Genomic DNA, 12,859 nt, shown 5'->3' with positions numbered 1-12,859 from the left:
GGTTCTTTGCCACCTTTCTCCCAAAAAAGTCTGCATTGTATGTGACACAACTCTTAAAATAACTGGGTGCATAATACACAGGAATGTCTTCCACAAGGGTATTTGTGGCGGTTTCTATTATGAGTGGTAAGGATAAGGTAATTTTTCCTCCCCCAAAACTGTATTCTTTCTCCTTCACTTTCCAAGGTGAATGTTCCAAACCCCTGCTTACCGTGGAGCAGATCTTTGGCTCCCAAGGAGCAAAGGTTGGGCGTTGGCCCCACAGAGGTGCTGTTCTCTGTGGGAGCTGTTGAATTCTTGGCTCGCTTCTTGCACTCGAACACAACCAGATCTTTGCACTGTTTGTGGCAGTTCATCCCACAGTCTGTGGACAAGACACCATGCTCAGCAAGTCTTTCATTTTCTTCTCCAGGGCTTCACAACCACATTCAGGCAGTGCTCTCACCACACACACCTGTCCTAACTTGTGGAGGGAGGACACCTAACATGAGAAGTGAACCTGGCACTCTTCTCACTGGTCAACCCTGGAGCTCACAGTCTTATCACAGCCTGTAGCATGAGTCTGAGAATCAGAAACGGCATCTTGGTCATCCTGCACATACTTCCTACTCTGAGGGACCCTCTGGAGGCACCCAGCTGTTAGGGCTTATTCTTTCTCCCTTATTTACTAATGAAGGGAAGGCTGACAAGCACCTTTGGTAATCACTTATCTTCTGTTCTAAAAGTTATGCGGTATCTATCTTTGGGGACCCATGCCCATATCGGGGTATAATCTACCAGCCATCCCTCTTTTCAGGGCAACCAAGGAAGAGAGAGGATCTTTTAAGAGGAAGCTGCATACTTAATCACTTGGGGATTCCTCTCTGTGGTAGAGTCACTCTTGGAGGTGCTCTAGCAAAGCCAGTTTGGGGTGAGCTGGGCAGAGGAGCTGCGGACTAAATGGACAACTACTATGGGTAAAACATGACATGCAGGTGAGTCAGACCAGGGAAGACAGCACACTTGACAAAGCTGGAGCCTTACCTTTACACCGATACCCTTGTTTGATCACTCCCCAGAGCTGTGAGACAACAACAGACAGTTAGGATACAGCACATGCCCTTCATCTACCTGGCAGGAGGCCAGACCGTGACCTCCATTCCTTATTTTCCCTCATCCTGCTCTACCTCAGATGGGAGGGAAACCTCCTTTACCTCTCATGTCTTATCCCTCCTGGCCTTAAGCTGAACACCAGAAAAGTGTGCTGATCAGAGTCAGATGCTCTCAGGAAGCTTACTACAGTGGATTTAGGGCCCAGGCCTTCTATAGGCCTGAGGCAGGTTGATCATAGGACACAAAGGCTTCTTGAAACTCCAGCCAGAGAGCAAGTATGTAGAATCCTGGGGCTAGGGGCTGAGTTTAGGAGGAAACTTGGCCAGGGGTAGGGCATAGCCCAGGTGACTTCTTAAAGGCAGTTCCTTTTGAGGGGGAGGGGTGGGGGATATGTCTCATATTTCTTTATTCTAACATTTGAAACTGCACATGGGTATAATATTTTAAAAGTATATCCCAAATTCAATATTTTGTTACCATTTATCCCAGGCCCTGTGTACTAGAGGACAAATAAATCAGGAAGAAATGGTGAGTGATGAGTGCAAGTAAAGCCCACACCTTTGAGAACTAGGTTATTGTAGGTGTCATGCTTAGGCTCATCCTAGCTGATGCAGGTGTGTGAAGTCTGTGCCTGGCTTAATCATATAAACTGTCTTGTACCCCTTCCTGAGTTCAACCCCAAAGTAAGTACTCCAACAACAACTTACAAATCCAGCACAGTTGTCACAGAAAGTAGGCTTCAGGTAGGTAGTCTCTTGGAAGTTGTGAGGAAAGCCCAGGCCCAGCTTGGAGTATATTGAGCTTGCCCTCATGAAGTAGGCTGTGATCTCATCTCTGCTGATGAGGCCTTCCCTGCCAGCCAATGACAGAGACAAGGATATGAGCAGGGCTGGGTAGCAAGGCTGGCTTCCAGCCTTTGAAACTCGTTCCCTTTGTCCTTGAGTGGTGGTACAGTTTGTATTAGCTGACAGCTACTTCCATGAGTACTCTTTTTTTTTTAGGCCCACACCTGCAGTATGTGGAAGTTCCTGGGCTAGGGGTCAAATTATAGATACACCGCAGCCACAGCAATGCCAGATCCGAGCTGTGTCTGTGACCTACACCATAGCTCATGGCAACTCTGAATCCTTTAACCCACTGAGCGAGGCCAGAGATCAAACCCGCATCCTCATGAATACTAGTTGGGTTCTTAACCCACTGAGCCACTATGGAACTCTGCATGAACCCTCCTGGATAGCATGTAATAAGTAGGTGAGATGGCATTACTCATTTCTAGAGTTATTCTTGGCTAAACCAGGTTTTCCTAACTAACTTAACCACTATCCATAAGACGTGAAAAAGAAGTGATAGAAAAGTGGGTTTAAGGGGGGAAGTACCTTTTGTGTGGTTTCTGACTTTAGTACATACTACATAACTGGGACTCACCAGCCAAACATTTGGTTTCATAAAGAGAAACAACACAGAACTTACATAACCTTGAGAACATGAAATATGCAAAGTATTAATATTAGTTGTTTCTCAGTCTGTAAGGACAAAGCAAGAAAGAAGACTAAACTGTTTCTTGCTTGGAGTTGACTATTCCTGAACTGGCAGAATCTTCAATTCTAAGGCATTTAAAAAAGCATGCACTCTTCATGGTCCATTGTGCTCCAAAATGAAGCAGGCCAAGCATTTCCTTGATGATGGCTCTCTTAGTGCTCAAACTCATTAAGTCACCACAGCAGCAACACAGCTGAGTTTGCAGATTCTTCTAGTGACACACCAATAAAGCATTCCCACCAACAGGCTCATAGCCATGCAATCCTATACACAAGCCCTCACCTGTCTTTGTCCATTACACAGAAGGAAAATGGAAAACTTGCAGCAATCTTTTCAAATTCTTCCTGGGAGATGTATCCATCCTGGTCATGATCATAATTCTTGAAGACAGACTGTGAAAAGAGGATTTTCTTTGGTGATTAACAAAAGAAACCAGTCATTGCTCTCTTTAGTCAAATGACAAAGGGGCTGGAACAGCTGAAAAAAGCCTCTCTGTCTGAGTGAGCAGAACAAGTGAACATGCTCTTTAAGTTGCAGCAGGTCACATCCCAGGTCTTTGCAGGTACCAGCATCTAGAGACCGGCCAGGTGCTCTCCGTTCCATAGCATGTCAGGCCACCACGTTGGCTGCCCCATACCCTTAGCTCATTGCACTGAGGGATGCCCACCTGCATTGCACAGCTCAGACTGCAGCTTCTCTGTGTAGTTTCTACTAACAGCCCAGTCGTAAGTGCTCCCTAACCCCCTTACTTAATCTTCCACTAATTGTTCCGTCACTTGCTGGCTCATAATTTTCTCGTGTGACACTGAAATGGTCCACAGGATAAATGTAGAAATATGAAGGTATGTGCCCTCCTCCCAGCATCTAGCACAGTGAATTCAATGGGACAGTGCCAAACTTTTTAGTTTTAGATTCTCATCACCATTACTTAAACTCAAAGCTTTTCCAATACTTCTCTGCCCCCAAATCAATTGACAACCTTGAAATACATGCTCTCTTGGGAGAACTTTAAGAGGTATACCTCTCCCCATTTGAGGCCAAAGTGTGTTGGCAAAATGTAACTTCTGAATTGCTTTGTAGTCAGTTCTGAGAAGTATGGTTCCAACCTGTGCTCACACAGGAATTAGTTTCAAGTTTTTTATCTTTGTGTTTCTACCACTGTGCTCCCCTCTCCCCACATCCAGAACTAAGCCAGGCAATGCCTTGCTTCTGTCTGTGAAACCACAGCTGTACTTACATCCACCATCCTCTGCACGTGTTTGCTTATGGTCTTTGGGTCAGGTTTGGGAGATACTCCAGAGGCCCAGTCCACTACTACTGGTGGCTTTGAAGGTGTGAGTGGCTAAAATGAAATATCCAGAGAGTCCCATGACTATAATGCAGTGTTATAACCTTCAGCTCTTTCCTATTACCGATGGCCGCGTCTGGGGACAACCCTCAACTATGCAGTTGCAAGAGGCAGAGGGCATTATTACTAAGTCTAGAACAATAACTTGGCTAACACAAGCATTGTGCTTCACAGTTTATATAGCGCTCCTCAGTATGCCTGAGTTTCAGTTCCATCTCCATTAAACCTTTTGTTGATGCTAAAAGAGAAAAGTAGATAATTTAAATTTCCTTTCTGATCTCTAATATTTAGTAGAGATGTGGATGAGAGAACTAGCTAAAAGGCAGGGAGACATACAAGAAAGAAAAACTGAGGCCTAGATAAACTAAGATGGAATCCATTCCTAAGTATTTGAGAATTGATTCAGGTTAAAATGTCTTTCCAGAGAAGGTTCCCTTTCTGTTGGAATGCTAACACCCTGAAGATGGAACCTACCAGTTATTTTCAATGAGCATCTTTGATTACAATAGGACACTAGAACTTGAACTTTCTGTATAGAGGTAATGAAATTTAGCCATCTGAACTGATAAGCTGAATTTCTTAAATTACCTCTACCCTTTAGAAGGAAGACTGAAGAGTTCCCATTGTGACTTAGCGGTAACGAACCTGACTAGTATCCTTGAGAACATGGATTCGATCCCTGGCCTCACTCAGTGGGTTAAGGATTCGGCGTTTCCATGAGCTGTGGTATAGGTCGCAGATGTGGCCTGGATCCCACAGTGCTTTGGGTGTGGTGTAGGCAGTTGCGGCTCCAATTCAACCCCTAGCCTGGGAAATTCCATATGCCGTGGGTGCAGCCCTAAAAAGCGGAAAAAAAAAAAAAAAAAAAAAAAAGGAAGACAGATTATTTCACCTGCCTGTAGGGATACAGAACTAGGTAACCTTGTGAGGCCCCTATATTCAGCCAGGGCTAGCACTGTTTTAATGACTTCTCAGCACAAGAGGTCAAAAGACCCAGCAGACTGTTCTTTCTGACCCACAATGGGACTTTCCTATCTACCAAGCTGGAAATTCTCTGAAGGTAAGCTTCTGATTAATAAACATATCTAATCATCAAGAAGTCATGAGGAGAAACAACGGATGTGAGAACACTTTATAATCAATAGGAGGAAGAGGTCACTTCAGTGCGCAATGTTGTATCCCTTCTCTAGTTGGTAAGCCATCGACTGATTCCCCTACTCCTGACACTCCTGGTATATAGTTTTTAACTATTCACATATTAGCCGTATATCCTCCAGGAGTGTGTCAGGAACTATTCCTCATACATATGCTGAAGCTCTCCCCATCCCTGGCATAATGTTGGGCACATACTGGAAACCTAATACGCTTATTAAACTGAACTAAAGTCTGTTCCTTAAGGTGAATGACCTTGAAGAGCAGTTTGTAAAGGACCTGTTACATGTGGGAATCTTAATATGAAAAACTCACCGGAGCCTTGTGGTTCCTGGGTTCCCGGGCATAGGAAAGCTCATAGATTTCATCTTCAGTGTAGTAGAGATCTAAGGATAACTGCAGGTCACAGAGAACAGAGTTAATTACTAGGATGCTGTTTGCCTTTCCTAGGCCTGATGTGTTTTTTTCTTGGTTCTTCCTCTCCTTGGGTTTACCATTCTATGATTAGACACTAGCTAGATGCAGAGCCTGGGGCGCTATCAGAATAATCCTGTGAGGTAGGAAGAGTTTATAGTGATTATTCCATTACGCAAAAAAAAAAAAAAAAAAATCAGGAGTTCCCATTGTGGCTCAGCAGAAACAAATCTGACTGGCATCCATGAGGATGTAGGTTCGATCCTTGGCCTCGCTCAGTGGGTTAAGGATCTGGCATTGCTGTGAGCTGTGGTGTAGGTCACAGATGTGGCTCAGATCTGGCGTTGCTGTGGCTATGGTGTAGGTGGCTACAGCTCTGATTCAACCCCTAGCCTGGGAATCTCCATATGCCTTGGGTGTGGCCCTAAAGAGACCAAAAAAAAAAAAAAAAAAAAAGATTAAAAATTGAGAAGTCATCCCAGAGCTGAATCCCTCTGACTTTACAGAGAAGGAAACAAAGAAAGTTATGTGCCCACAGCCACACAGCCTGGAAAGGAATTCATCTATTCTCACGCTGCTTGCAAAGTGCAGATCATGGTCCTCAGCACTGCAAGTGTTCACCCGTCCTTGACTTGAATATTTGGGATCCAAGCCAGTAGAGGCAGGACCCAAGTAATAATTAACCTTTTCTTTTTTCCCCTTCCTTTCTCCCTTCCTTCCTTCCTTTCTTCTCACTGCCTTGTCTTTTTTAAATGTGAACCCACTGTCACCATGTCTTACGAAGCCTTGTATCCTGATTTACTATCAGTTCCTCCTGGAGCTTGGCACTGGCTTTTGCTGGGGGAGGGAAACACTCCTGAAAAGTCCAACCGGCATACTGCTAAAGGGCACAGCCCTGGAGTCCCACCACTGGAGTCTGAGCCCAGGCTCTGCTGCTTCACAATGTGTGGGCTTGGGCAAGTTACATCTTTGTGCCTCAGAAAGGTGGTAATAACAGCACCCACTTCACAGAGTTTTTGTGGGGCTTAATTGAGCTCATGTTTGCTAAGGTGCAGGGAGTGGTGCCTGCCACACAGGAAGTGCTCAAGAATTTGTCTTTCATGGAGCCTCACCGTCAGCAGATGCACCAAGTCCTTGTTGGCCTCCAAGGGCGGGGCCACCTCCTGCAGTTGGACCAGTTCGTTGATATGATTGTAAAGGGCCAGCAGCTTGTGGACGTTCACCTTGCCCTCCTCCAGATAGTCAGGCATGGCTTCGTACAGGGAGATGAGGTCCTTGAGGTGCACCCCCAGGATGGGGATCTTGAAGTGGGTGCACTCCCCATAGGCGCGCCGGTAGTTGTCATAGTTTCTACAGGAGGACAGCAGCTCGGTCATCTCACCCAGAACCTACAAAGCAGAGGAAGAGACCCAGTCACAGGTACCCTCCAGGCAGGCTATGTTGCCTGTACCTGCTGCCTTTTGACTCTCAGCTCCTCCCGTGATTTCACCCCATCCCTAGTTTGTCGACGGGTGGGTGACCCATCTGAAAGTGCAGATTATGATTCCCAAGCTGAAACCAGCTTACATCAGGTATCACAAAGATTTATAAAACAACAAGGTGTGCTTCACCTGATTCTACTACATAAACAGAAAGTTTGAAATGAGGTTGTATTTACCACTTTTATACTAAAACTCTTCCTTTAAAAATAAATAGCATAAGCACTTGATACAAATTGTAAGTTACATGAGTATACAGTGCATAGTGAGTGTCCCTCTGACCTCCATCCTCAAACCCATGCAGTCTCCTTCCCATGTGTCTTCTGAATGCTTCCAGAGACACTGCCCTGCATAACACTTGGTGTGTTCTGTCCCTGTGGCTGGTGTGGGGAAGTGTGTGTTTACAGTGTGGCACTTTGGTTGTCTGTCCCATGCTCTTGAATCTCCAGATGGGCCTGTGTCCAGGAAGCAGGCAACATTCCATTCACAGACCAAAACCCTGAATAGGGAGACTGAGTAAACTAGACCAGCTCCCAACAAAGGACCTGAAAGAGGACAAGGCAGAGGTCCTGGGGAGCTCCAGATCAGAGCCCACTCCTGCCATGGCCTGAGGCCGCTCGGCCAGGAGGCAACCTCATCTGCTCTTCTTCCCAAACAGCTGGTTCAGGTCAGCACAGTACACAGAACCCCACCCCCATGTGGGAAGACCAGATTTCTTAGAAGCAAGACAGGAAGGAGAGACTCCCTGCCAGTCATGTCACAACACAAAATAACCACTTTAAATACTGTGCCAGAAACTGTTTCACTAAAACCATGGCCTAAGAGTACCATTTCTACCAGCGAAGAACCCGAGGTCTTGGAGTTAGCCTCCCACAGGCACCTAGACTGGCAAGAGCACCTCATCACACAACTGGAAAACAGGGCAGGAGAGTGTCAAGTGTGGAAATGTCACAGGACAAGAGACTAACAGCAAAGATGAAGGAGATTTTTGTTCCCCTTAGAAGGTGAAATAAACTCCCAGGGGAACACCTGCTTTAACCCTAGATTCAGGAATTCATTATGCAGACCACCCTGAAGGGCAAGCCTCTAGAGAAAGGAAGCCATGCTGTGGCGGACCCCAAGCAGCAGAGTGGCAAGCTCGATCATGTAAATGAAATGAAGGCATCTTAATATCCGTGATCACCTTCCTCCATCATCTGAGACAGGGGCAGTCTCTTCAGTTGTTCCACCTGGTCTCAGCAGCACTATCAAAGAGTTAAAAGGTGAGTAGACCATGAGGAGGTGAGGGTGGGGTGGCATTCCCAGACCCCAACACTGTGGGAGCAGGGACAACTGATAAGACTTCCCAAAAGGAGGCTGAACATCTGGGAAAAATGGATGAAGCAACAAGGCTTAGACTCTCTCCCTCAGAAGAGAGCCTCCCTCTCTTGTCAGCTCCAGAGGACTGGGGTTTGAGTTCAGTAAGGGAGGCCTGGCTGGTCCTCTTCCATGAAATGAAATGTTCAGAGCAGTCATTATCAAACCCATACCATCCACAGGTGCACTTATATCTGTACTAATATCATAGTGTTTTATATGTGTATTGACAGCCCTGTATCATAAAGGATTAAAGTCATTTTCTTTTTATTGGCCTAGAGTTGCTTGTAGTCTCTTACGATCCTTTGTACTTCTGTGGTGTCGGCTGTAACTTCTCCTTTTTCATTTCTAGTTTTATTGACTTGGGCCCTCTCCCTTTTTCCTTATTGAGTCTGGCTAAAGGTTATCAATTTTGTTTACCTTTTCAAACAACCGGCTTTTAGTTTCATTAATCTTTTCTACTGTTTTTCTGTCACTAATTCATTTATTTCTGTTCTGATATTTATGATTTCTTTACCAAAACTTGGGTTTTGTTTGCTTTTCTTTCTCTAGTTGCTTTAGGTGTAAGGTTAGGTTGTTTGAGATTTTTCTTATTTCTGGAGGTAAGCTATAAACTTCCCTCTTAGGACTTTTACTGTAGATAGGAAGCCCAGAAATAAACCCATGTACCTATGGTCAATTAATCTACAATGAAGGAGGCAAGAATAGACAATGGGGAAAAGACAGTCTCTTCGGTTAAGTGTTGCTAGGAAAGCTGGACAGCTACATGTGAAAGAATGAAATTAGGACATTCTCTCACACCATACATAAAAATAAACTCAAAATGGATTAAAGACCTAAATGTAAGATGGGATACTATAAAACTCCTAGAGGAAAACATAGGCAGAACACTCTTGGACATAAATTGCACCAATATCTTTTTAGATCCGTCTCCTAGAGTAACGGAAATAAAACTAAACAAATTAAACTTAATTTAACCTAATTAAACTTAAAAGCTTTTACACAACAAAAGAAACTATAAACAAAATCAAAATCAAAGGACAACCTATGGACTGGAGACAATATTTGCAAATGATGCCCTTAACAAGGGCTTAATTTCCAAAATATACTAACAGCTCATACGACTCCGTAACAACAACAAAACACCCAATCAAAAAATGGGCAGAAGTCCTAACAGACATTTCTCCAAAGAAGACAGACATATGGCCTAAAAACACATAAAAAAATGCTCAACACTGCTAATTATTAGAGAAATGCAAATCAAAACTATGATGAGGTATCACTTCACTCTGGTCACAATGACTATCATCAAAAAGTCTACAAATAGTAAATGCTGGAGGGAGAATGTAGAGAAAAAGGAACTCTCCTACACTGTTGGTAGAAATGTAAATTGGTACACCTACTATGGAGAACAATGTGGAGGTTCTTCAAAAAACTAAAAATAGAGTTACCATATGATCCTGCAATCCTACTCTTCGGCATATATCCAGAAAAAATTAATTCAAAAAGATACATGAACCACAATCATCACTGCAGCACTATTTATAATAGCCAGACATGGAAGCAACCTAAATGTCCACTGACAGATGAATGGATAAAGCATATGTGGTATATATACTCAGTGGAATATTACTCAGCCATAAAAAGAAAGAAATAAGCCATTTGCAGCAATATGGATGAACCTATAGATATTAAGTGAAGTCAGTCAAACAGAGAAAGACAAATATATGATATTGCTAATATGTGGAATCTAAATAAAAAGATACCAATGAATTTATTTACCAAACAGAAAGACTTATAGATACAGAAAACAAATTTATGTTACCAAAGGGGAAAGGTGGGGGAAGGATAAATTAGGAGGTTTGGATTAACATACACACATTACTATATATAAAATACATAACCAATAAGGACCTACTATATAGCACAGGGAAATCTACTCAATATTTTATAATAACTTATAAGGGAAAATAATCTAGAAAAATATATGTATGTATAACTGAATCACTTACTTACACCTGGAACTACCACAACATTGTAAATTAACTATACTCCAATTTTTAAAAAGTCCTTTCTATAAAATCTAATTAATAATGTACAAAGTGTACAGAACACTTAAGAAAAATACCCTTTAGTAGAAAATAGTATCTGAAAAGCCCATTTCCAGGTATCAGGGAAAATTCAACTCTCCAGAATGTTACTCTCCAAGGGTTCTGGCTAGTTAGGTATCTAATGTGTCACATGCAAACTCAACCATGGTGACTGAAACGCTGTTCCTTGCTGGAGCAAGGGAGTCAGTGCTAAAGATGGTAGCTGGACACTCAGTGGCATTACCACCATGGGAAAGGGGCATATGTTGTTTCAAATCACCAGTGGGAATGGGTGCAGTAGCACTGAGGCCAGATGGAATCAGGGTCACTCTCCAGTCTGACTTTCCCGTCCCATGGGGGTTGCCTCCTTGGTATTTTGCCAGGTTCACGAGGGATGGCATGGTTCAGAAATGCACTCTGGGTGGCCCCTCCAGAAGGAAATGGAGACACTGGCCCAAGGAATGATGCTCCCTAGGGGCCTGGGAAGAGATGGGGGAGCACTGACCTTATTGATTTCATGCGGGACATGTGAACTTGTCTCCTTGAGTCTGGAGATTGAGCTATGACATAGCCCTCCTATCACAGCCATCAATGTATTGAAGTTTTGTAGCTGGTGGAGTTTCTGTAACACAGAAAACAGACACAAGCAGAGTCGCTCTACTGTCAGTTATACGGCAGCTTAGTGGCCACCTCCTGTTTCTGTACTAGGAGCTTCCAAAGGCTAGCAGTCAGGTATTGCCATTTTCTGGCCATTCCTTCCTATAGGCTTAATTCCAGACCAGTAGGTCCCAAGTCCAACAAAGTATCACACCTTCCTGCTTTTGTTGGAGCTGGTCGTCTATAGACCATGCTCTACATCAGTGTTTTTAAGAATCACCCAAAATTCTTTTTTAACACAAATATTTCTGGACCCAGGTCCAGATGTTCTGATTCCCTAGAACTGGGGTTGAGCTTACAGATCTATGCTTTTAACAAACCTTTAGTTAATATCAGAGCAGGTGGTCCATTACCACACTTAAAAAACACTGGTCTGGAACCTCTAAAGCTGGAAAAATATATCATTCTGTGTAATATTTTATATCCTTCACCTCAAAGTAACAAGACTGGCTTATTTTTGAGGGCAACGCTAGTGCCTATATAGGACAGTAACTAGGATAGAGATGCCTCTGTGGAATTTCAAATATCCATTCATAGTACCTATTTTTTTCTTATCAAATGCTTAAACTCTGCCCCTTAAACATTAAACTCAGCCATTCAATTACAACATAGGCTCAAAGACCTAACTCAGGCTGGTGCATCTCCACCAAAACCTGGAATTGCTCTTTTCTTGGCCATGTGGGTCACATTTGGTAAAACAATGTAGGCTGGTAGTCATCTTCTGAAGAATGATAAAGATCTGAACAGATCTAAAACTTATCCCAACCCTGAAGATAGCCTGTATGGTCCTCTCCATATTGTGTGGGAAGTAGTAGAGCCCCCATATCCAGATCTAGGAACAGTGGGAGGTATGCAGCTCCACTGGGACGTTCATGAGGAGATGGAGTAGGCTGGGGGAAGATAGGATCATTTACCTTGTAGCCCAGGCCAAAAGTCTTAATCTAGTCACTCACCTGAGCCACCTGGATGAACTTGATGAAGACTTCGGCTCGGAGCTGTGGGGTGGGGCGGCTGAGAACCATGAGTTGAACCCACTGGGAGATGCCGTTACAGAGGGCAATGGACCGCTCCATGGTGGGGTTCTCCTTCACGCAGCTATTCACTAGGTAATTCTGATAATCGGAGAACTGGGGAAAAAGAAACTCATCAGACATGCCGCCCCAGTATTCTGGGAGATCCAAGGAGCATCTTACCTCTGCCCAGCTGATGCCAAGAATCTGCTATGGGACAGAGGTCTTGGCCCTCCTCTCCTGAATGTCCTCCGCTTGGTGGATAAGACTGGTAGGAAGGTTATCTTTCTTTTTATTTTATTTTTTATTTTTTGCTGTTTTAGGGCTGAAGCCATGGCATATGGAAATTCCCAGGCTAGGGGTCGAATCAGCAGCTGCCAGCCTACACCACAGCCACAGCAAAATGGGATCCCAGCCGTGTCTGCAACCTATACCACAGCTCATGGCAATGACGGATCCTTAACCCAATGAGCGAGGCCAGGGATTGAACCCACATCCTCATGGATACTAGTCAGGTTTGTTTCTGCTGGGATCATGAAGGGAACTCCCAGAAGGTCATCTTTCTTATTCTACCCACAGCCTGGTCTCCTTCCATCACAAGTCATGAGCCATAAATAGATGTGTACACATATGAGTTAATCCAAATATTGTATTAAGTAGATAAGGACAGCGTCCCTTCTAAATTCTAAAGAGTCCAGTATACAAGAAAAATCTCAGTACCAG

At 43.9% G+C, this 12,859-nt stretch overlaps 1 protein-coding gene across 19 annotated transcripts in view; it reads right to left on the bottom strand.

Annotated features, from left to right (window-relative positions):
• Positions 1–12,859, bottom strand: part of RASGRP1 (RAS guanyl releasing protein 1) — a 977,163-nt gene that overhangs the window by 15,177 nt on the left and 949,127 nt on the right. For all 19 annotated transcript variants that reach the window (XM_084973917.1, XM_084973898.1, XM_084973890.1 and 16 more), the window contains 9 exons: positions 12,080–12,253; positions 10,975–11,091; positions 6,658–6,933; positions 5,447–5,527; positions 3,869–3,973; positions 2,914–3,023; positions 1,800–1,944; positions 1,024–1,060; positions 212–364 (listed from right to left, as the gene is read on the bottom strand). In XM_084973917.1, coding sequence (XP_084830043.1) covers positions 212–364; positions 1,024–1,060; positions 1,800–1,944; positions 2,914–3,023; positions 3,869–3,973; positions 5,447–5,527; positions 6,658–6,933; positions 10,975–11,091; positions 12,080–12,253 — 1,198 coding nt within the window. The remainder of the gene's footprint in view (positions 1–211; positions 365–1,023; positions 1,061–1,799; positions 1,945–2,913; positions 3,024–3,868; positions 3,974–5,446; positions 5,528–6,657; positions 6,934–10,974; positions 11,092–12,079; positions 12,254–12,859) is intronic.

The sequence above is a fragment of the Sus scrofa genome, chromosome 1 (assembly GCF_054392235.1).
Source record: "Sus scrofa isolate SSC_HxYL_T2T_F1_AM1 chromosome 1, Sscrofa_HxYL_maternal_Yorkshire_Landrace_v2.0, whole genome shotgun sequence".
Taxonomy (NCBI): domain Eukaryota; kingdom Metazoa; phylum Chordata; class Mammalia; order Artiodactyla; family Suidae; genus Sus; species Sus scrofa.
Note: the sequence above shows the minus strand (reverse complement) of the source record. Positions and strands in the feature narration are given on the sequence as shown.